At 44.0% G+C, this 24974-nt stretch overlaps 1 protein-coding gene across 1 annotated transcript in view; it reads right to left on the reverse strand.

The window, feature by feature from the left end:
* Positions 1-24974, reverse strand: part of PKHD1 (PKHD1 ciliary IPT domain containing fibrocystin/polyductin) — a 265495-nt gene that overhangs the window by 155391 nt on the left and 85130 nt on the right. The window contains exons 36-37 of the mRNA XM_071742174.1: positions 20798-20948; positions 4026-4238 (exon numbers count right to left, since the gene is read on the reverse strand). Coding sequence (XP_071598275.1) covers positions 4026-4238; positions 20798-20948 — 364 coding nt within the window. The remainder of the gene's footprint in view (positions 1-4025; positions 4239-20797; positions 20949-24974) is intronic.

Consider the following 24974-nt stretch of genomic DNA (forward strand, 5'->3'; position numbering starts at 1 on the left):
AGACCCCTAAAAAGGGAACAGAATGGAAAAAGCCTTTAAAATTTTTCCATCTGTGTTAATGAGTGTGTTGGGACCACAACATCAGGCTGTCACACAGAAGGGGTAGGTGTCCTTAGCTATCCATGTAGCATCTCCACTTACACTGCCTCCACACCTGCTCCCTGCCCTCCAGTGGTGTCTCAGGTCCCGTTTCCCTGGGAAGGACAAAGGTGCAAGAACAGCCAAGGCCACCATGCTAAACTTCTCCCTGAAGCTTGTCAGGGGGGTTTCTCAGGGAATAAAGCGTGCACGGAGCTGGAGACAGTGATAAATTTCCCTTCTGAACAATCAATAAAACTCTCTCAGCCCCGCTCAGGCCCCTACTGCGGATGCAAGGGCCATAATTACGTTGTCAAAAACTCAAGTTGCCCTGGCTGCCTGAAACCCCCTCCAAACCTGACGTGTGATTGACAGGCAGTTTATGGGTGGCACGTTCTGACTGGCAGGGGAGTTGGCTAAAGCCAAAGGCAACAGTGAAATTTCCCAGTCTGCTACAACCACCGGAGCACAGGACTGCCACTCACGGAGGGATTGTGGGAAACCCTAAGTCATATTAACATATCAAAGTGAGGAGCTGACAGCCCTTACTAAACAATCTCAACTCAACCATGGCTACAGAGCATCCCCCAAACTTCCCAGGCTGAAATAGAGAGAAAAAAAAAATAAGAATTGTGCTCAATGCTGTCTTCACCAAGACAGCTGAGAGTTTGGAAGGCTGCTGCTTTAATGATTTTGATCTCAGATAACATATATATGCTTGTATATATGTATGTACCTCACAAATATACATTGCTAAGCATGTCAGCCTCTTTCATATATATATATGAAAGAAGCTGTCATGCTCAACAATTTGTTTTATACCACAAGCCAGACTGTTACTAAATTGGAGACAGAACATATTGCTGTTTCTTGTAAGCAATATGAAGCCAGCTAAAGAACACACAACTTCTGGTCCTGCTGCTTCAATGTTAAGTTGCAGATTACATGGTTTGAATGAACCTTAATTGCAGCCATGCACTAGGAGTGTATGGAAGGCAGAGTGACTCCATAGGTAGCTTGGATTTCCTGAATCAGAAATTGATAAAAATTCTTGAATAAGAATTTTAAGAAATTGAAACCAAGAGATCACAGCTATTTTTGGAAAAGACTTCTGAGGTCACTTCCTCCAACCACTTCCACTTACAGACCAAGCAACATTTGGCTCCATGTATTTCCATCCAGAAAAAGCTTTAGGTTGCAGATCTCACCCTGGTTTCCTCAGGAATGAAGAGCTGCTGGGAATTATAACACTGAGTAAAAGAATTGTATGAAGTATCAGTGAGAAACTCCACGAGGGTCCTGAGATGGACATCTGGCTTTACTTCCCTCCTATACTTCCCTCCTAATACTACTTATTATTTTGCCAATAAAATACTGTAAAAAGTGCTTCTGCCCTGTTTTTAATTCTGTAATGTCATGGGTTGTCTATGAGAATGGAGTCAGCAAGCTAAGGAAGACCCAGATTCAGAAAAGAAGAGAGAAGCAGCACAGAAGTCATAGCTGGAAGGAGATGCAACTGGTTACTGGTTTCTCCTCCATTGCTAGAAAACAAAGAAACATGAAAACATAAAGACCTTGTCATAAGGTTCTGAGGATGTAAGGACAAAAGTCCTGTCTCCAACAGAGAATGGAAAGATACTTTAAAGTAGCAGGAGAAGATACAGAAAGAGTAACAGCAGAAACTGTTATCAGGCAAATTCAAATCAGATATTTTAATATTTTCTTAAAAAAAATAATATATATATAAAAAATAGAAAAGGAAAAAAAAAAACAACCCATGGACAATTAACCAAATTAATCCCCTGGAACAAGCTGCTACAGAAAATGCTGGCTTCCATTTCCCTTGATGTCCAAGCCTTTCTGGAAGGCAATGCTTTAATCTAATGTGATTGAACTCAAGGATGGGATAAGTGTGTGAAACCCAATGGTGGGCAAAGGAGAATCAGCTCAGCCCTGATGATGATCCAACAGCACTTCTTCACAGGGCCCCTCCAGGAAATGAGACAGGAACACTCTGCCCTTCTGCCAAGCCACTTTACTCAAATTACTAAAGCTGTTGGTGAGCATTAACTAATTTAGTGTCTTAATGAAGTGGTCAAGAGCACCTGACGTGGCTTTTGGGAGCAGTGCAAGCCCACCTCCCTGGACAGGGACCAGGATCACCATCCCAGCCTCTGCTGACCTTTCCTAATTCAGAAAAGCATCTGATCCCTGAGTCTTCTCCAACAACCAACCTCTCCTGACATTGCTCAACTGCTGTGAACTGGATCCCAGCAGAGTTTTGCAGCTCCCTCTGTGCTCAGATCATCCCCCCCAGTGCCTGACATCAGTTCTGACTGAGAGCCACGCATGTCAGCCATGCTCAGAGAGCAACATTTCTACCTCTAGGCCAGGAGGGTGTAAGCTCAGGCCCTGCTGGAGGGTAAGAACACCTAGCAAGATGCAGGCTGACAGCCAAGAACATCAGGGAGGGAGATGAAGTGTTCAAATGCACTGGCTTTTCTTTTTTCTCCTCCTCTATGGCACATACTGCATTTAAAAACAGCCCACTAGTTAAGAGCTTAACTTTGGTGTCTTGCATTAATATTTTTGATTCATGCTGAGTTTAAACCTGGATTCCATATCCACTGAACCAAGAAATGACCATTTGATACCACAAAAAAGTCATTGGGTCGAGGGCAGTGATTCTCTCCCTCTGCTCTGACTTCATGTGTTCCCCTCCCTGCAGTGCTGGGTCCAGTTCTGGGCCTCCCAATATAAGGACATGGAGTTGTTGGAGTGAGTTCAGAGGAGGATATGAAGAAGATCAGAGGACTGGAGCAGCTCTGCTCTGGAGCCAGGCTGAGAGTCGGGGATGCTCAGCCTGGAGAAGAGAAGGCTCCAGGGAGACCACAGAGAACCTTCCAGTGCCTGAAGGGGCTCCAGGAAAGCTGGGGAGGGACTTTGGACAAGAGCATGGAATGATTGGATGAAGGGGAATGATTTCAAATTGAAAGAGAGGAGATGGAGATGAGATTTTAGGAATAAATTCTTTGCTGGGAGGGTGGTGAGAGTCTGGCACAGGGAAGCTGTGGCTGCCCCATCCCTGGCAGTGTCTCAGCCCAGGTTGGATGGGGCCTGGAGCACCCTGGGCTGGGGGAGGTGTCCCTGTTCATGGCAGGGTGGTTGAACTAGATGATCTTTAAGTTTCTTTCCAACCTAAACCAATCTGACTTTATGAAGAGCACTGTATCTAAATTCTTCTGCACCAAAACATCTGCAAGCCTACATCCATTTTCTATCCTTTGGTTCCCTTGTCTCTTCTATTTGTGAGGAACATAGAGCTCTGGCCTCTAGGGTCTCCTTTGAGATAAAAGTGGCTAGAAGTGAGGCCCAGGCATCTAGGACTGAAATTCTTGGCATTTCTATAGTTTTTCTGCATAGCCCTGGACATGCCATTCACTACAGCAACATTTGCAGGGCAAGTGCAGATATGTGGACCACTAGGAAAAGAGAGATTCCACCTGTGCTCCTAATTCTGGAGAGAGACCACCCATACTGGGATGCCAGTGCAGCACAGAGAGATGGAGGAGGAACAAATACCCTGCCAGGAGCACTTCTCTGAACAGCAGATCCCCAGATCAGCTGGCACAGGCTGCTTGGTATTGACCTCACTGTGGGACCTACCTGGAAAACTACCACCTCTTAGAAACCTCCAAAGCCATGTCCTTTTTAGGGAAAAAATTTGCCTGTTTCTCAGCTGAAGAAGTAGGAGTCTGATAGTGAATGCAAAGATATGAAGTTCTAGCCCAAAAACCTGATTTCAATACTTTACTGCAGCTAGAGATCTAAGATTATGACCAAAGTTAGGTGTTGGGGGGTTTTCTCCATTTTTTTTTTTTTACTTTGTTTTGCTTTCTTCTATTCATGTGTGCTTTGCTTTTGAAGATAAGAAAAAGTGTACTCACCATGAATGGAAAGGGTCCCATTCCTCACTGCCAGAAACTTGACCCCATATGGAAATAAAGATGTGGAATGGAGGCTTCCATAGAGATAGATGTGTGCTTTGTGATGGAAAGGGGCCTCAGGGGATCCCACCTGGAGCTCTCCTCCTTCAGATATCAGAATGTAATGAGCATGCAGTTCTACAGGTCCTGGACCAGTGAACAAGAGTTTGCCACCTGAAGAAAACAGAAAAGTAAAATGCAACCATATATCTGAGAGCCAGACATCTTCTCACAGACAAAAGAGCTGCAAGAAATGAGAAAACATGGTTTGCTAATAAAACTACAAGATTAAGGATAAATTACAGGATTAATTATTATTGTGTCCTGCAAAATTTCCACCTTGTTCTATACTTTTCCCTAGGGACTTATCAGCTCTTTATAGACTTGATTAAATCAGTTTATTTTTCAATTCTAACATAGGCTGCCTTTCTAGACTTGAGCAAGGCCATTCAGCCTGGGCAGCCACCTAAGCCCCTCCAATTCCAGTGCAAGGGAGTTGTTTGGAAAATCCCAGTCTTAACCTCATCACTCTCTAAATGTTTAAAAATGGATATTACCAATTAATTTGTGTGTTACTTTTCCCATTAAAAACCACTTGTGACAGGGACTGGAGAAAACAACTTGGGAACATAAGAACAGGCAACTTCTTTAGATCAGTGGCTGATTTAATCCTACAGCTCCTGTGCTGCTGTTCAGAACCAGATGTTTCCAACAAAAGTACAAGAAACTTCTCCCTGTTAGCTGGGTAACAGAAAATCTTCCCATCCCATAAAAGCCTCATTTTAATCCCTAGTTAGAGGTTAGCTTCACCCCAAAGCATCAGGTTTCACCTCCCTGCCAACATGTTCTTGTTACCATCTATTACTATAACTGGATAAATTTTGGCAGTAACAGAGATCTGTTCCTTCAGATTTCTCTAATATTATTCTCAATGACTTCTTGAAGTGATGAATTCTGTGGTCTAAGTACAGAGTGGATGAAAAGGCATTTCCATCCAAAACTCTTTAGTTTTGTCAAATGCCTCTTTTCTTGCCTTGTGTGAGCTGGCAATCCCAGTCTATCATCTCAGGATGGTTTTACTCTTTAGTCTCCTATCATACTTTCTCTCCTCTGAAGGACACAAAAGCTAAGGGTTGTTCAGCCTGGAGAAGAGGAGGCTCCCAGGTGAGCTCAGAGCAACCTTCCAATATCTGAAGGGGCTACAAGAAAGCTGGGGGAGGGCTTCGGACACGGGGGGGTGGGGAGAGGACAAAGGGGCAATGGGTTATAATGTGAAGAGGGAAGATTTAGGTTAGAAATAAGGACAGACTTCTTTCCTGTGAGGGTGGTGAGACACTGGAACAGGTTGCCCAGGAAAGTTGTGGCTGTGCCCTCCCAGGATGTGTTGATGCCAGGTTGGATGGGGCTTGGAGCAACGTGGGCTGTGGGAGGTGTCCCTGCCCATGCAGGGGGTTGGAGCTGGATGATTATAGAATCATAGAATCATAGAATTGGCTGGGTTGGAAGGGACCTCAGAGATCATCAAGTCCAACCCTTGATCCACTCCCACTTCAGTTACTAGACCATGGCACTGAGTGCCACATCCAGTCTCTTTTTAAATATCTCCAGGGATGGAGAATCCACCCCTTCCCTGGGCAGCCCATTCCAATGCCTGATCACCCTCTCCAGAAAGAAATTCTTTCTAATGTCCAACCTAAACCTCCCCTGGCACAACTTGAGACCTCTTGTGCCCTCTTGTCTTGCTGAGAGTTGCCTGGGAAAAGAGCCCAACCCCCCCCCTGGCTCCAACCTCCTTTCAGGGAGTTGGAGAGAGTGATGAGGTCTCCCCTGAGCCTCCTCTTCTCCAGGCTGAACACCCCCAGCTCCCTCAGCCTCTCCTCATAGGATCTGTGCTCATGTCCTTTCACCAGCCCACTTGCCTCCTTTGGACCTGCTCCAGGACCTCGATATCCTTCCTGAACTGAGGGGCCCAGAACTGGACACAATCTTAAGGTCCCTTCCAACCCAAACCATTCTGTGATATGACTTCTTCCTTAATTTTAGTACTGAGGCAAAAAAGGAGGAAAGTCTTAAAATCAGATTAAAGATTATCTTGATCATTGCTCCCCTTGGTCCTGCTGCTCTCAGTGTCAGGAAAAGGCATAGCATGTGCTTTTCCCATCCAATTGTACAGCTCTTGCTGAACATCATCTGCTTATCCTTTTTTTTGTTGTTGTTTGCTTCTTTTCCTTGTTTGAGAGGCTTTTGAGAGGCTTTCCTTGTTTTATTTTTTTTTAAAGCCTGGCAACAAACTCTTCCAACTTCATCTGAGTTCTAATTTCCTGCTCTTATAACAAAGGTAGCATTTGAATAAGGACAAACCATTAAATTTTTTCTTTCCAGACATCAGTAGATTCCAGATAAGTTTTTACAGGGTATGCTTAACAGATCAAAGAGATAACTCTCATATTTTCTTGTTTATAACCACTGGGAACCATGGGATCTCTCCCATCAACCCCAACTCCCCTATGTGTAAATTGTCTTTTTCCCTAGACATCCTTTTCTATATACAAATGTATTTCTGCTAAGCTGGCTATATAGGGTTTTTAAGAATTATACTGAACCCACTGATAAAACAGCACTAATTTCAGCTTGGTTCATGCAAAACAACAGAAAATATCTGACTGTTATTCTGAGATATATCTGAGACTTCCTAGAAAAAGGAAGTGTTCTTAATACAAACTGTGCTATGTTGAGACTGGGGTAATACTTGCCAGGGTATTTTTTTGCAGGCTGAAGGGACCACTAAATCACATCACCAGGTGGTCAGTGAACATCACACTACTGGAGGAAATCAAGTTCTCTGCATTTGCCCCCTGCATCCCCTCCAGAAAGGCAGACAATCAAGTGACTTGGAGACTTCACCATTTTCTACTATCATCCCAACAGATCATCTTTCTTGCTGTTCACAGTTTCTGCTTTATTTCTAATCTTAATTTGTCAAGGAAGAGCTTTCAGACAGTGGTACTTTTTCTACCCCCCTGTATTGCACTGGAGAGAGGTGTAGAAAACAGCATTTTTTGTGAAAGTGCTTACAGGGGAAATCAAATCTCTGACTTTTTCAGGCTCATTGATAAAGTTTTAAGGCTCTCCCAGCAAGGAATCATCTCAAGTTCACAAAGCAGGACATCCTCTCTCACAACCAATGCTCCTTCTGGAACTGGAAAGCCTAACCTTCAGCTCTTTTGTTTTTCTTGATGCTTTCTATTGAGGCAAACCTCACTTAGCCCACACTCTGCCTCTTGCTTTTCACAGTAGAACACTACAACACCCATCAGGTGGGCATCCTTGGGCCTTGAATTTTGACCTTCATGACCATGGCTTTATCTGACAAAGGCCCATACTCTGTAATCATGACTTTCACACCTGAGTCCTCCTTGCCCAGCTCTCTTCCCAGCTGTCTAAATCTGCATTTGGTGTGATTGGCATTCACAAAGTCTGATTAGTGATGGTTCTCCATTGATTTTTAGATCATCAATGATGTGCAGTGCTACCCAGGGAGGCAAGAAAATTATTTGCCACTGATAATTTAGTGCATTTCATGTCTGCCAGCTGCTAGAAGATGTGGGCAGGTGATCCCCAGTTAGTCATCATCCATTTTACAAATTATATTTGTTATAAAGATTTGTGATTTTCTTACTGGAAAATAGACTTAGCTTGATGTGGGATTTTTTTCATAAAATTTCTGTCATTCCCTAAAATCCTGTGCTCAATAATCTATGAGTTCCATCAACTGAAATATTTAAGTTCATACAGTTTTCTCTTTTGACTTGTGCTTGATATCAGACTAAGCATTCAATAATTTTTTCTTTTACCTGTCTGGATCCTGACACAATATCAAACTTCTACAGATGCCTGTAATTTCCCATTTATTAATGATTATGAAATTAATATCTGTGGGCTACAGAATACCTCTACCAGCAGTTTTAAAGATCTTGAATGAGACTGGACCTGTTGATGTAAGAATGTCAGCTCCTGAAAGCTGCTATTTAACAACTTGACTATATTAACATTCTTCAGTAATAAATGGACTGCTGGTCCATCTTCCTCCTGTGGTATAATTTACCATCTTGTTCCTTCCCAGACTGAGAGCAGAAATATTTATTAAATACATTTGCCTTATAGCAGCAGTGTTGATAATTTTATCACTGCAATCTAGAAAGGGAACTATAAATCACTGTGATTTATTTTATTCCTAACATAAAATAGACACCTTCCTCAAGGTCTTTATTGACTTCCTATGCTCTGTTCCCACTGAAATAAAGTAATTTCTGTTTCCAGTCCTCTCCATACAATTTTTAATGAGTATTCTAATTGCTGCCATGCTCTACCACTGAACCACTAAGGCTGGTAGCCAAAGTTGCTCTATCTTTTGATTGTAAAATCATAGCCTTGCCTCAAACAACCTCCCCAAAAATTTTCCTAAGTTTCAGTCACATTTTAGCCATCCAAAATTTTCAACCTCTCTACAAGGCAGGTGAGAATATTAAATTCCTCATGCAAATTCCTCACTGTTCCTTCCCTGTGGGATGAAAGGCATGGATGGGGGAATATAAGACTCCAGAGCCCTTTTCCATCTGGAGATGTTCCATTGTACCTCGAGGCAACTATGGGAAGGTGCCTGTTTCCCATCAACATCTGGGATTTGTCTCCTGACCTGTCCCCAGAGACCCCACAGAGCACATAGCAGAACCATGCTTTGCCATCAGTACTACACTCACCTGCTTCTCTGGAAATCTAGCAGGGAGAGAGAAGAAGTCTACTTGTTTTTTACATGGAGTCCTTTTTCCAGCAAAAACCAGAAGCAGTTGGATCAGCAAGAGTTAATGCTTTGGGGATGGGTGTTAAAACTAGTTCTGCACCACCTCTTGTGCATATAAGGTGGCTTTGGCATGTCAGGAGTAGCTCACTCTCATGTAGATCCAAAAAATTTTCTCCCTCTTTACACAGAGGACACCAGTCCTCTATAACCCATCCTTTCTCCCTTTTGTTTCCTTCCTTCTATTTAAAAATTTGGGTTCCACCATAGGTTAACTGCATGCCAGTTGTCCTGGATAATTTTTCTCTCCTTTGACTCAAAGATTTTCTCTCTTTTGGGGTTTTCTGGGTATCTGGTAAGCTTGGCTGCTGGTAACTGATGTGCAGTAGGTGCAAGTATGAGCAATAATCCCAGTGTGCCTGACCTGCAGGTTTGAATCCTACTGGATGGAGATAACCCTGCATGGAACCAAGGTTTCCTCATTTTGAGGAAAAAAAAATAGGGATGTGTAGAGATAGTGATGTAGGGATGTGTAGGGATAATAATAATTGGACTTCAAGATGGGGCTTTTTGCCTGGCTCTTAGGTTTCTCTGTCCCTATATGCAATGGCAACCCAAGGACTCTTGGTACAAAGATTTGCAAGATCAAGACCACCAGAAGGCAATTGCTGCATGTGATGCTTTGGCTTTCCCTTAGAAGCAGCAGTCAGACCCAACACGTAATCACAGAAGATAGATCTATCAACAGCACTCATGGTCACATCCTAATCTTGTCCCCTGCCTATTTGCAAAGCTTCTGAAGTTCTCCCAGAACAAAGCCAAAAGGCACTTTGGTGTAAAAAGAAAAGTTCAGCTGCTGAGGATTAAAAAAATAAAAAAAAAAAAAAAGGAAAATGATCACAGAAAAGAAAGCATTATCAGGGTTTCATCTACTCATTTACCAAGTCTAAGTGTGAAACAAACTGTAGTCAAACTTACATATACTTATGTCAAAAAAAATTGCATATTGTCCCTCTAGCCCTCATCTCTCAGTATCTCTGTGTTTTTCATTGGGTCAGAATAAATATACAGCTGCTGCTTTACAAGATTGTCTTCCCCTTTTTTGAAAAAGAAAATAAAAGTTATGCTTCCTTCTTTTATTGCACTTGACCTCTCTCTGAGAGCAGAAAGCAAGAATATTGCTCAACTGAGCCTTTGGCTGTGACCCTCAAATTGTTTGTTATGGCTGCACAGGAAAGCAAAGTCCTACATATGACCTTGAGGGTGATTTTATAAAAATCAATCAACTACTGTTATGATGGCCTCCCCACCAAGCAAAATAAATACAATTAAACCCTTAATCACTTCTGTACAGTAATGTGCAAATTCAATGGGTCTCTTTAGGTAGGATGAGGGAGAGGGGGGAGAAATATGTCGAGGCTATTTGATACTTTGTGAGAACATCAGAAGCACCATTCTTCTCAATTAACCCAGCAATTAGCCTCCACCTCTCTGCCCTGGAAAGAAATCTTTCTTTATCTGTCTTCAAAAAAAAAAAAAGAGGAAAAAAAACTAAACTGGAGGCAACTCCCTCTGTCCCACAGGAGAGGAGAAACAGCCAGACCCAAATAAGGGGGAGAAAATTAAAACAGGGATATTAAGAAAAACAAACCTGATAATAAAGTGGGGGTTGGATTCTGTTGTGTGAATTACAGCACCATCACACCATTGGAAGAAGAGTGTTTTTGAAAAGACATCTACCTCCAAGGTCCTTGGGAAATGGTAGGGAGTGCACTCAAAAGGAAAGGAATTGGAAAAATAATGTATCAACACTTCACTCTGTCAGGTGTCCCAGATTCCCTCATGCAGCCCAGGTATCCAGAACATTTTCACTGGAAAGAGGTGGCATCATGCACCACTCTAAAAAACAATGAACAAAGAAGGTGTAGAGGCTTTTGAGGATTGTTGTGGGAAGTTTCTGCTTGCCTCTGTCGAGAAGATTCATACTTCCAGGCACAGCAGCTTATAACCCCTCTCAAAAACCTCATTTGTTAAAAAAAAAACTTCTAACATAGATGTTCTCACAATACATTAAAAAAAAAAAAAAAAAAAGTGTTATTTCTCATTTAGGTTGTGATCTAGAGGGCTCTAGAGATTTCAGGAGCTCAGAGGGAAAAAAAGTCCTCATTCCATGGAGAGCTTTTTATTATCATCCTTTGAAGCCACACTTAAGCAATCACCATCAATACAAGACCAATCTGAGAAAGAGTTCTTTTTTTCTTACAAACAGCTCATTAGGGAGCTAGGATAAAAGGGACTGTGGCCAGATTTAATTCTGCTTCTTCATGTTTAGCTGAATGTAGTGTTAAAGCAAGCAAACTACAAGAAAGGTGATGGATGCAATCAAGATCTATATTTTTTTTAAATCAATGATAGAAGATGTTACAAGAGTATCAACAGAAGAATTCACAGAACCACAGAATCATCCGGGTTGGAAAGGACCTCAGAGATCATCAAGTCCAACCCTTGATCCACTCCCGCTGCAGTTCCCAGCCCATGGCACTGAGTGCCACATCCAGGCTCTTCTTAAAAACCTCCAGGGATGGAGAATCCACCCCCTCCCTGGGCAGCCCATTCCAATGCCTGATTCCCCTCTCTGGAAAGAATTTCTTCCTAATATCCAACCTAACCCTCCTCTGGCAGAGCTTAAGCCCATGGCCTCTTGTCTGACTGAGAGTTGCCTGGGAGCAGAGCCCGACCCCCCCCTGGCTCCAACCTCCTTTCAGGGAGTTGGAGAGAGTGATGAGGTCTCCCCTAAGCCTCCTCTTCTCCAGCCTCAACACCCCCAGCTCCCTCAGCCCTTCCTCACAGCACTTGTGCTGGATCCCTTCACAGCCTCCTTGCTCTTCTCTGGACCTGCTCCAGCACCTCAATCTCCTTCCTGAGCTGAGGGGCCCAGAACTGGACACAGGACTCAAGCTGTGGCCTCCCCAGGGCTGAGCACAGGGGCAGAATCCCTTCCCTGGACCTGCTGGCCACGCTCTTCCTGACACAGCCCAGGATGCCATTGGCCTTCTTGGCCACCTGGGCACACTGCTGGCTCATGTTCAGCTTCCTGGCAATCCAGACTCCCAGGTCCCTTTCTGCCACTCTGTGCCCAGCCTGGAGCTCCCCATGGGGTTGTTGTGGCCAAAGTGCAGGACCCGGCACTTGGCCTTGTTGAACCTCATCCTGTTGGGATCAGCCCAACTCTCCAGTCTGTCAAGGTCCCTCTGCAGAGCCCTCCTGCCTTCCAGCTGATCCACACTCCTGCCCAACTTGATGCCATCTGTGAATTTGCTCATGGTAGACTCAATGCCTTCGTCTAAATCATCAATGAAGATATTAAACAGAACTGGGCCCAGGACTGATCCCTGGGGGACACCACAGCCATCAATTGGATCAGCACCATTCAGCACCACTCTCTGGTGGCCTCCAGCAGTTCCTAACCCAGCACAGAGTGCTCCTGTCTGAGCCTTTACAGGAGAATGCTGTGGGAGATGGTGTCAAAGGCCTTGCTGAAGTCCAGGCAGACCCCATCCACAGCCTTCCCCTCATTCCCCAGGTGGGTCACCTGGTGATAAAGAAGATCAGGTTGGTCAGACAGGACCTGCCCTCCCTACCCCTGTGCTGGCTGGGTCTGATCCCCTGCCCATCCTGTGGGTGCTGGGTGATTGCCCCCAGGATGAGCTGCTCCATAACCTTGCCAGGCACTGAGGTCAGGCTGACAGCCCTGGAGTTTCCTGGGTCCTCCCTTTGTCCCTTTTTGTGGATTGCTATGACATTTGCCAACTCCCAATCTTCTGGGACCTCCCCAGTGAGCCAGGACTGTTGGTAAATGATGGAGAGCAGCTTGGGGAGCTCTTCCCCAGCATCCTCATCACCCTGGGGTGGATCCTGTCTGGTCCCATAGATTTGTGAGGATCCAAGTGGCTCAACAGGTCACAAACTGTTCCCTCCAGGATTACAGGGGGGCTACTCAGCTTCTTATTTCTCTCTACAAACCCCAGAGGCAGCTGTCCTCAGGACACTCTGTTGAAAACTGAGGTCAGCTGTGCCAACTGTGTCACATCCCTGCAACTAACAGGAAACCTCCTCTGTAGAGAAGAGGATTTGCAGGTTGAAAGGTCACTTCCTCAGCTGGACGACTCCTTCCCACCATCATACCAATTCCTCTCCTTCAGCATTTCACATGACAAAGCCACAGAATCCCCCATGAGACAGGCTGAGGCTCAGAAGTTATATTCCTGGCAAGCATCCCTGTGTGGCAAACAGTAGGAGGCAACTGCCAGAGCTGGAATATCTTTACTGAAACAACTGATCCTACACAACAAGGCTGCAGTGTGCTGGAAGTCTGCTTATTGCTCATTCTCTGGCTCCAAGAGTGTGCCTGGTGGGGCCTCCAAGCAGAAAAAAAAAAAAGAAAACCACAAAACAACAAAGAACCTCCTGTGTACGGGAAGAGGAATAAAGAGTTTATGAGCCTTAAATAAGAACAAGTGATTATTTCATGGACCTGTCTCCTGCACCCTGTTGACATGCTCATATGACTTTTGGATGAGCCATAAAAAGTTGATTGCAGGCTGGACCACTGCTGAGCAAGATGCAAAGGAGAAAAGCAGTTTTTTGTGTTAGCTGCATCCCACAGGCTGCCTGAAACCACAGTCCAAAACTCACTCTCCACCTCCTTGCCTATGTTCCTCCACGTTCATAATACAGAGGAACAAACCCCAAACCAGCTGTGAAATCAAATGCCTGTGTATTTCCACCAGGATGTCACAAACATGCAAAAAACTTAAGCTTGTATTTAAGCATTTTGCTGGATGGAGGCCTTAATCCATCCCTGGGCAAGGAAACAGCAGCTGCTTGAGTACTCTCAGACAGCAACTGTCTCCCAAGCCTGACAAGACTGTGGTTTTTTGGCTTGCTGTGCTCAGAGCCATCTGCTCAAGTGACATGTGCTCCCTTGTAAGCTGGTTTGGCTCCTCCTTTTAAACACAGGAACCAGGCAAAGACAATTTAGGTGGGCAGCCCAGAAGATGCTGCTGTAGCTCTGTCTCCTTTGAAGAAGTCCTGGTTGGATGGAGCTTTGAGCAACTTGGCCAAGTGACAGATGTTCCTGGTGTTACCCTTCAGTCTCCATCACCCAGGTCTGCCACTGCTGGGTGCTGCCACCCACTTCTGCAGGAGCAGGACAGTCTCAGCAGTTGCTGGGAGCTCCAAATCCAGCACCCCTTTAGCACAATGTAAGTGAGGGCTGACAGATTGCCCAGAGAAGCTGTGGCTGCCCCATCCCTGGCAGTGTCTCAGCCCAGGTTGGATGGGGCTTGGAGCAACCTGGGCTGTGGGAGGTGTCCCTGCCCATGACAGTAGGGTTGGAATTGGGTGATCTTTAAGGTCCCTTCCATCCCAAACCATTCTGTGATTCTCCTTCTTCAGCTCTTAGGTAGCCTCCAAGACACTTAGCAATTTTTTTTTAGTTTTTGATGAATTTGCAAGAGAAGAGCTAACCTGGCAGGGAAGAGGTGTAGACTCCTAGATGGCTTTGATAGCACATTTCAGGGCCCATCATCTAGGATCTAATGAAGGAAGGTTCCAGCTGAGCCCTGTGAAGGCATCAAGAGAAATATCACACATAGAGGTGTTATAAAAAATAAATAGGTCCTTGGGCTATTATTTCAAGTCTACATCTGATGGAGGCATATTAAATACTTCATACTCAGGAAGGGAACATGACATCTAGGAACACACAGGAGCACTGTTTTGGGGAGCAGGATTATTTTCTGCTCCCCTTGAGCCTGCCTGGGTGACCATTAGGCCAGAATGTTTCCCCTTGCTGTGCCCCTCCACCCAGAGTTTTCTCATTTCAGGCAGATTTCTGGAATTTGAAATTAAAGATATTACAGATGAGATTTCTCTCCTCATGTCCAGCACAGTGGGTTGGACCTTGGTCTTAGCAACAACCTGTTCCTACAAAAAAAACACCAACACTAACCCACAATCTGTCAAGCCATCAGAGGAAGAAGAGATACTGCAAAACTTAAGAGACTCAAGTGCAATACTGCTCCACAGCACATTTCCTCTGTATTTCTGGGCTTCTGACACAGGCTCTTGCCTTTGAAGTTATTTATCTGCATGTAAAACCTTAAGAAGACCTAAAGATCTCAGTTCCCAGCCTGTGCAGGTCACAACTGCTGTATTTTGATACCAGATGAACTTGTGTGAGAACAGAGCCACCAAGGGTACAAAGCTGCTACTGATGAGTTTCCAAGACAGGTGGAGGAAGATCTAGGAGATCTTTCCATCCCATGGTTAGAGGCAACATCTTCTTCTCCAAAAGTCATATGTCCCCTCCTCCTTCCATACCTCCAAACAGAGTAAGGGGATGTTGCTGCCCTGGGTTTTAGCCCAAGACTCAAGAGCTGCCAAATCAATTTCATTGGCAAGTAAGATCCCTGGGATGTACATTAAAACAATGTACATGTTGTAAGCCCATCCAAAACAGGATGGGAAAGAGAAATATGCAGCCTATACTCAAACATGAACCAGGATTCACAGCTGGGGGAAGAACTTGAAAATAAAAAACCAAAAAAAACATCATCACATTGCTACAGAGTTAGGGCTTTAAAATCCTTCCTCCAAGACTGTCCAGATCTGATTTGGACTCTACTGATTAACACTGAGTTCCTGTGAAAAAACATACTAACAAATGAAAGAATTATGCCTTTCTATTGTTTTTTTTCAGTGAAAACAGCCTGGACATTAAAGCTCTGAGACTGTAATTATTGTAGACTTGGTACACCTCACTGTAACAGCTTGGGAGAATATCACATAACAACAGGGAGAAATAGGGCTGACTTTTCTTCCTTTTAAATCTCAATTAAAATATACATTGGATGAAATTTCCCATTAGCTGGTACTATTTGCACATCCCCTGTTCTTTCTTTAATTAAAAAACATGCTTATTGCAATACTGCCAGAGTCACTTTTACGGTATTTTAATTGTAATGTCTCTGCCTGATTAAAAAAAGAAAATATGAACTAGAAACTGCCTGCAAAAAAAAAGTATCCCAATGAACATCCCAAATGGTCTGAGCAAAATGGCACAGAAAACACCACGACACAAGCAGCTCTTCCCACCCTTCCTACTGGCAAGGGATTTTAAACTGGGGTTGAGGACTGGTTGGTGCCACAGACAGGAAAGGACTCCTTATTTCACAGCTACTCCTGAAGGAGCATCATGAAGTGTTTCTGGAGTCCCCAACAGCAGAAGGACACAGAGCTCCTGGAAGGTGTCCAGAGCAGAGCCACTCAAATGCTCAGAGGGCTGAGCACCTCCCTGGGAAGCCAGGCTGAGGGCTTGGGGTTGTTCAGCCTGGAGAAGAGGAGGCTCCCAGGTGAGCTCAGAGCAACCTTCCAATATCTGAAGGGGCTCCAAGAAAGCTGGGGGAGGGCTTTGGACACGGGGGGGTGGGGAGAGGACACAGGAAGTGGGTTAAAACTGGAAGAGGGGAGATTGAGGTTGGACATGAGGAAAGAATTCTTTCTTGTTAGGATGGGGAGACACTGGAACAGGTTACCCAGGGAAGCTGTGGTTGCCTCCTCCCTGGAAGTGTTGATGCCAGGTTGGATGGGGCCTTGATCAACCTGGGCTGGTGGGAGGTGTCTCTGCCCATGCAGGGGAATTGGAAGTTGTTGATCTTTAAGGTCTCTTCCAACCCAAACCATTCTATGATTCTGTGATTAAAGCCCAGGGGAGAGTCAGCAAGATCAATGTTTGGATTTCTTTCCTCCTCAGATCTACTCATAGGATCCATTCTGATCACAACAAGCACTGAAGTGTAGGAATGATGCTTGGACTCAATGATCCCAGGGGTTTTTTCCAACCTAAAAGATTCAATGACTACAAGAGATCTGAAATACTGATGGATAAGCATTGCTTATTGCACACAGGTTCAAAAGCAGATGGTAACTGACAATAACATGAGCATCTTGAGGGCTTGTCAGTTCCCCCCCTCCCTTTTTTTTTTTTTTTTAATTTGGAAAAATGCCCATGTTAGCTGTGGTACTTTGGAAACTGGGTGCACAGTATTTAGAGGCAGATGAAGTTGGCTGGACCTTGCCAAAACCTCAGCCTGGAGTCTGGCCATGAAGAGGGAACAGGAAAGTTGGTTTCAACAGGGCTACAAAGGTGCAGCACTAACTTCAAGTGAAAAGAAGATCTGTGACAGGTGACATTGAGGCTTTCCTAGAGTGGAAGCCAAAGCAATCTTCTCACTTCAGCCTTTAAGGATGGACATCTCAAAGCTGCAAATGCAACTGGGGATCTTCAGTCCTACCAGGGTATACCGGCAGCATCACCCCAAAAATCATCCCCAAGATCATAGAATCATAGAATCATAGAATCACAGGGGTTGGAAGGGACCTGGAAAGATCATCTAGTCCAACCCCCCCTGCCAGAGCAGGGCCCCCTAGAGTACATTGCCTAGGAACGTGTCCAGGTGGGTTTTGAATGTCTCCAGTGAAGGAGACTCCACAACCCCCCTGGGCAGCCTGTTCCAGGGCTCCGTCACCCTTACAGTAAAAAAATTTTTTCTGATATTCAACTTGAACCTCCTATGCTCCAATTTACACCCATTACCCCTTGTCCTATCACTGGTCACCACTGAGAAAAGCCTAACTCCATCTCCCTGACACTCACCCCTTACATATTTGAAAACATTGATGAGGTCACCCCTCAGTCTCCTTTTCTCCAAACTAAAGAGACCCAGCTCCCTCAGCCTTTCCTCATAAGGGAGATGTTCCACTCCCTTAATCATCTCAGTAGCTCTGCGCTGGACTCTTTCAAGCACTTCCCTGTCCTTCTTGAACTGAGGGGCCCAGAACTGGACACAATACTCCAGGTGTGGCCTCACCAATGCAGAATAGAGGGGGAGGAGAACCTCTCTTGACCTACTAACCACACCCTTTCTAATGCACCCCAGGATGCCATTGGCCTTCTTGGCCACAAGGGCACATTGCTGGCTCATGGTCATCTTCTTGTCCTGGAAGACCAGACAGCTTTTTTTTTTTGGTCTCCAGACCTCTCTAGAGTGCTATAAATTCAGATAAAGGCAACAGCACATGTCTGAGGTATCAATGAAGCCAACACAAAGGAGTTACCCCAGCGTAAGCTCTGCGCCAAGGAAATTTCCATCTGTCCTGGGTTAGCATAAGTATTTCCATACTTGTGATGTTGGGATTACAAAAATAACTGCAATCTGCTGAATTTACCAGAGTTATCTCCAATCTGTCTATCTTGTATCTCTTCCCTCATCAGCACTGACTGAGCAGTTTCACAGTCTGGTTATCAAACTTTCCACTGATGGTCCCCACGTGTTCATGCTCTGCTCCTGGAAGAGGAAGGAGAAGCTGCTGAGTCCTCATGGAAGTGAGCAGGACCCAGCTGCCTAATCCCATTTCTCTCTATTCTTTTGGCTTCCAGATCTTCTGCCTAAACAGCCTGACCACTAATAGAACCCCTATATGTATTTGGCTATACATTAACACAGCCAAATCAGAGTGGCTTCAAGGCTATATAGCTGACATCCTTGTTAATATATATATATATATATATATATATAAAAATATATATCCTTGTTAAAATACACTTTAAACAATTTCTACAGTGTTGAAAACATCAAAAGGAGAGATGACAGGGGCAGTAATCAAAATCCTCATGGTGTAATAAAAAAAAGTGGAGTTGCAAGAAATGGCTCTGTAAATATATGTTGGGTTTGCTGGATACAGCCCCCCAAAAAAGGCACTAACAGGAGAGGACTCAGTAACCATGACACCTTTTTGTCATAAAGTCTGTTGGATTTTCAGCTTGTGAGAGCACAGACAGACTGATGCTGAGTCCTGAAAGCCAAAGGGAGCAGAACTCCAATTAAATCCCATTTCCAGCTAAGAAAAACTCTTCAGCTAGAATTGGAAAGGGATGCTGCAATCAGAGCAGGTATCTATCTACACCTGCCTACAGGTTTAATGTTGTGCTCATCTTGCAGTGGGGTAAACTTGGCAATTATTTATTTGCCATGTTCACAGGCTCTGTAGTTGCTACTCCAAAGGGAGCACCTAACTGTGATTCATCTTAAGATGGGTATTTGAGATGAACAAGTCTTTGGTGGTGTGTGTTTCTATCAATACAGGAGCCTAAACAGCTCCTCTTTGCTGGAAAATTTTAAGAAAGGGAAAACTGGGAAAGATTAATCCAGATCAGAGTGGATCTCAGCATTTCTTGACTCCAAATCCAGCCAAGGATAAACAGCAGCACCCATGCAAAAGGAAAACTTCAGCAAAAATGGAGCTCAGCTAAACATCTCTGCTTCTAAACTATCTGCTCCCTATGTTTGGCAGGTAGCAAACACAGAAAATAATGGCATCTAAAATATTTTAATGCTGCTTTCCTAACTCAATCTACAATATAAACCAAGCTTCTTGGACGATGTGATAAAAGGGAGACATTTGAGTGTCAGATGAGCTGAAGCCATAAAAATACTGCTCCAAACTTCATTAAATTCAGTCAGACCTCTGCTCGCTTCCTGATTGCTGATTCATAGATCAAATGAACCCACAGTTTATAGGGTTTCCACTGGAATATAGAGCCCCAATTCTTCACAAAGTCAGAGACTGTGCTCCAAAATCCCCATCTGGATTTGTAGCCAAATGTCCCAGAGATCTGGGGCTCCAACCTCCCTCCTCTGCTATATCTGATAATAACAATGGAGCTAAAGAAGAATCTCACATGACCCAGATTTAGGATTTTCACTGGGGAAGAGAAGGAGGAAAATTATACTAGAAAATTTCACAATTTTTCAGCCTCAAATACTTTTTTTTTCTTTTTTCCTTTTAAATAATACGATTTAAAAACACAACAAAAGAACAACTGCCTGGTGTTGCAGTTCTTGAGCACCTCTGAACTGACACTGAGCAAGTTCAATTTTCTTTTTTTTTTTTAATCTTCTCACAATAGGAATAAACTTGCAAAGTTTTTTCTTGATAGAATGATTATTCAAAATTAGATTTAAATACAATCATCAAATGCTTGTGTTTCATCACCATCTCAACAGAAAAAAATCGTGCTTTGAACTTTTTTTAATAGAACATCATTCATCCATATATATCCAATCCTTATATTTTTCTTCAGCTCCATTTCAGCAGAGGCTTCCATATAGGCTGAACATGGAGTATTTCACCAGAACAACTCATTCACTTCATACCAAGCCTGTGCACCAGAGTTTTCACAACCAGGGCCTAATTTCTAGGGAGGAATGGCACTAAATGCTATGTAATTTTAATTCTTATTTTAACACCCACAGAGATACACCTCCTGACATCCTGAATCTACCTCAGGGTACAAGAACCAGTCAAACCCAGTGTTTTCCCCCCCAACCCAGTAATTGTGCTTGGTTATTTACTCTCCCCCAGCCATACTGTAGGATCTTGCATTATTTATTACACTTGGTAGCTGTGGCCTGTAATTCTGTAACATCATTAATTTTGTAAAGGCTTCTTGCTTTGCCTCAAAAGATGCCAAACAAAACAGAGCTGATTATTGTCATCAGTGCTGCCACTGTCACTAAAAGCCACTCAGGACAGCAGAGCTTGGAGTAGCTTGGGGAAAAATAAAAAAAAGCAACAAAAACCTTCCTACTTGTCTGGTTATTGCTCCTCAAACAGCACGAATGATGCCTTCTGCATACATAATAATTAATAATAATAATTAAATGCTTTCCCCCATCCTCTTGTATCCACAAGCAGGCTCAGCTTGCCTGACCAGGTGTCTCTTTCCCTGGAAAGGGAAGATCACGACTATGAAAAGCTCCAGTTTTGGTGAAACAAGAGCACTGACACCCCCCCATCCCTTTCTGCAGACCTTTGAGATGCAGCAGGTTGAGGTTGGTGGTGATGGTCCCCAGCAGCAGGGTTCTGCCTTCTTCTATCGTGACGTTATCGCCATCTCGCGGCTGGTGGCCAGCAGGCCAGCTGGAGTCCTGGTCCCAGCGACCACAAAACTGGAGTCCAAGCTGGGGAAAAAAAAAAAAAAAAAAAAAAAAAGAGGGAAAAAAAAAAAAGAGAAGAGAAAAAGGAAACAAGGAAAAAAAAAAAAAAAGGAAAAAAGAAAAAAGGAAAAAAAAAGAAAAAAAGGAGAAAAAGGAAAAAAAGGGAAAAGGGAGAAAAAAAAGAAGAAGAAAATTAAAAACCAAGAAGAAAAAAATAAAGAAAAAAAAAGGAAAAGAGAAAAAAGATAAAATGATAAAAACAAAAAAGAAAAAAGAAAATAAAAAGGAAAAACAAGGAAAAAAGGTAAAAAAGGGAAAAAAAAAGAAGAAAAAAAAAAAAAAAAAAAAGAAAAGAAGAAAAAGAAAATTAAAAAAAACAAGGTTGCTGAGAGTGAAGCAGTTGAGATGCCAACACCTTCAGCTACTTTCTGGGGGCAGGACCCCACAGAGAGCAAATGTCTGGAGGCACCTTGGGGTTGGAGAGGTTCTGAGCCTTCAGGAATGAGGGTCAAACTATGGGGATTGCCTCTGATTCTGCACGGGATAATGAGGGGCTTGCTGTAGGTCTGGCTGCAGAAGGGCTGCAGGTTTCCTGGTGTGTGTCTCTCTCTGCCTCCCAAAAAGCAGAACTGCATGGTAATTCCTGGCAATGGCAGGAAAACAGCCTAAAGAGCTTGGAATTAAAACATCCTGCTAGATGGGCAATAGTTTGGGTTTAAAAGGCTCTCCTGCCACTCATGCACATTAAGAGACATTCCTTCTTTCTAATTCTTTTTTAGACTCTTCCATATATTTATCTCCTCTCCTCTGATGATGATCAGTTCCAAACTTAGCTCTGATTACCTTGAAAACAGCAAACAGCCTGGCTCATGATGAGCAATGCCCCAATGACTCCTGCCTGTTCCTTGTCATGGTTCCTGATCACCTCTACACTTTAAGCACACATTTTGCAGTGCAGGTTTGGCTGATTTCTTGAGAAATGTCTGCATGGAAATGGTTTTGCATGGACATCTGTGCCCAAATGTGGACACAGGCACCCAAGGATCAGTGTTGGGCCCAGTTCTGTTTAATATCTTCATTGATGATTTAGATGAGGGGATTGAGTTCACCATTAGCAAGTTCACAGATGACATCAAGTTGGGCAGGAGTGTGGATCAGCTGGAAGGCAGGAGGGCTCTGCAGAGGGACCTGGACAGACTGGAGAGTTGGGCTGATCCCAACGGGATGAGGTTCAACAAGGCCAAGTGCCGGGTCCTGCACTTTGGCCACAACAACCCCATGGGGAGCTCCAGGCTGGGCACAGAGTGGCTGAGAGCAGCCAGGCAGAAAGGGACCTGGGAGTCTGGATTGCCAGGAAGCTGAAGAGGAGCCAGCAGTGTGCCCAGGTGGCCAAGAAGGCCAATGGCATCCTGGGCTGTGTCAGGAACAGCGTGGCCAGCAGGTCCAGGGAAGGGATTCTGCCCCTGTGCTCAGCCCTGGGGAGGCCACAGCTTGAGTCCTGTGTCCAGTTCTGGGCCCCTCAGCTCAGGAAGGAGATTGAGGTGCTGGAGCAGGTCCAGAGAAGAGCAAGGAGGCTGTGAAGGGATCCAGCACAAGTGCTGTGAGGAAGGGCTGAGGGAGCTGGGGGTGTTGAGGCTGGAGAAGAGGAGGCTCAGGGGAGACCTCATCACTCTCTCCAACTCCCTGAAAGGAGGTTGGAGCCAGGGGGGGTCGAACTCTGCTCCCAGGCATCTCTCAGTCAGACAAGAGGCCATGGGCTTAAGCTCTGCCAGGGGAGGTTTGGGTTGGATATTAGGAAGAAATTCTTTCCAGAGAGGGGAATCAGGCATTGGAATGGGCTGCCCAGGGAGGGTGTGGATTCTCCATCCCTGGAGGTATTTAAGAAGAGCCTGGATGTGGCACTCAATGCCATGGGCTGGGAACCACGGGGGGAGTTGATCAAGGGTTGGACTTGGTGATCCCAGAGGTCCTTTCCAACCTGGATGATTCTGTGATTCTGTGACTGTGTTATTGTCAATTTTATCTTTATGTGCTTGATGTTTTATACAATGCTTATCAGAGCACCCGAAGCAGTCAGAAAGCTCCTATATGGTAACTACTGTCCTAATTATTTGACTCAGGGAATGGGTGTTGTTCCCTGGGCTAAATCAGAATCATAGACTGGTTTGGGTTGGAAGGGACCTTAAAGATCATCTTGTCCCAAACCCCTGCCATGGGAAGGGACACCTCCCTGTAGATTAGGTTGCTCTAAACCACATCCAACCTGGCACTGAATGACACAACCTGTTTATGTCCATCTTCTCTGCAGGGTATGGATGCTGGTGTTTTCTACCCTCTGCCCCACTGTACAGTTGCCATACAAAGGGAATTACTGGGCTCAGTTCAGACTGAAGCCTAAGACTGAATTAACACACACACATAGTGAAAACATCTGGGGAGCTAAGTCCCCTGTGTCAGAGGGAGTGAATCACTTCACCATTGCAGAGGCAGAGATCAACTTCTCATCTGTACAAAACTGGTACAGGGAAAACACAATTTTCCCATTGTTGCTGAGTGCAATAGGACAAACTTCATCTTCATTATTTGCAAGCATATATCTATATATTTCAGATATTTAGGACAAAATTCCAGCTAAAAAGATATATATCTTTATCTACTGTCTCCTTAGAGAGTGTTACTCTTCACTGATAGCCCTTTAAACCAGGGCTTGTATATTATTGTATATTATATACAATATACAAGATTAGACAATAGATCCACTCAAAAAAGAGTTAATTAAACCCCTTTCTATCTCAGGGCTGGGGACAGAGGAGGGTACAGTCCATGGAAAGGCAGACACTTCCCAAATACACTGCTTATCAAGCCAACTGTGGCACAAAATTAAAAATTCCATCAAATCCTGTCTGGCACAACCTCAACCAAGGCTGCTAGCAAAACACTTTACTCAGAAGGTTTATTAAATGCATTGAAGTCACTCTGATGTCACTATAACCCTCTGAAGTCATGGAATCATGGAATAATTTGGGTTCCAAGGGTCCCCTAAAGGGAACCCTCCAGTTTACTCTAGTGGGAAAACAAGAGCATAAGGAACACACCAGGCTGATCTTGCTGATAGCATCAAAAATGCAGTAAATTGTTTATGGAGGTCTTGCAAGTGTTAAGAAAAAGAAACTATTATTCTGCATTTGACTACTTTTTCAAAAGGATCCCCCTTTCTTGCTAGAAAACACCCTAGTTCTCAATTTAAGGTTCTCTGTGATTAAGTTATCCCTGCTGGACTTCTGTTGTCACCTCTGGGAAGACTCCATCCCCTTGCAGGTCCATCAGCACCATCTGGCATAAAAGCCAGAGCCTAGATAGCAGAGTAATAAGGCACAAGAACTGGTTGAAAACACCTGGGAAACTGACAACTATTGACCAGCTGAAAAATGTAATGCAGAAAAACTACAAATATGCTAAAAGCTGTGTTCTGGGATTTAGATGACACTTGTGCCCACAGGAAGTCTCCACTCCATAGACCTAAGCAAAGACACATTTTATTGCTTAAACAAAAGTTTGTGTTACCCAAGAATTACTACAGGGGCAGAAAATGACCTGGCCAAGGTCACAAAAATCTCTGTTATTTCACCCAGTCTGGAACTAAAGGTTTCCAGTAAGAAGATGTCTGGTTTCATCCACATGCATGTGCACCATTAGTTTGTGATTTGTTTAAATATTTTTTTAATAAAATTAAACATTCTAATACCAGCTAACAACACAAGACCAGGAGATCTCTACTTGTACCATCCTTACATTATCATGAAGATAATAAATCTAAAGAATCATCTCTGAAGAGGGAAAAAAGAGTTTGCTTAAGTAAAGTACCTTAAATTACCACAGTGCAGAGGTCTTTACAGGGGGGTTAGAGGGAAAGCAGCTCTGCAGGAATACAGGAAAGCCACTGAACTGATTAAGGAAAATGAGACAGTAGTAGTAGATTTGGTGACCTTTCTCTTGCAGTCCTACACACTTGTCTAAGATGAAAAAGCATCTCTGTAAGATCTTTGCAAG

The sequence above is a fragment of the Heliangelus exortis genome, chromosome 3 (assembly GCF_036169615.1).
Source record: "Heliangelus exortis chromosome 3, bHelExo1.hap1, whole genome shotgun sequence".
NCBI lineage: Eukaryota > Metazoa > Chordata > Aves > Apodiformes > Trochilidae > Heliangelus > Heliangelus exortis.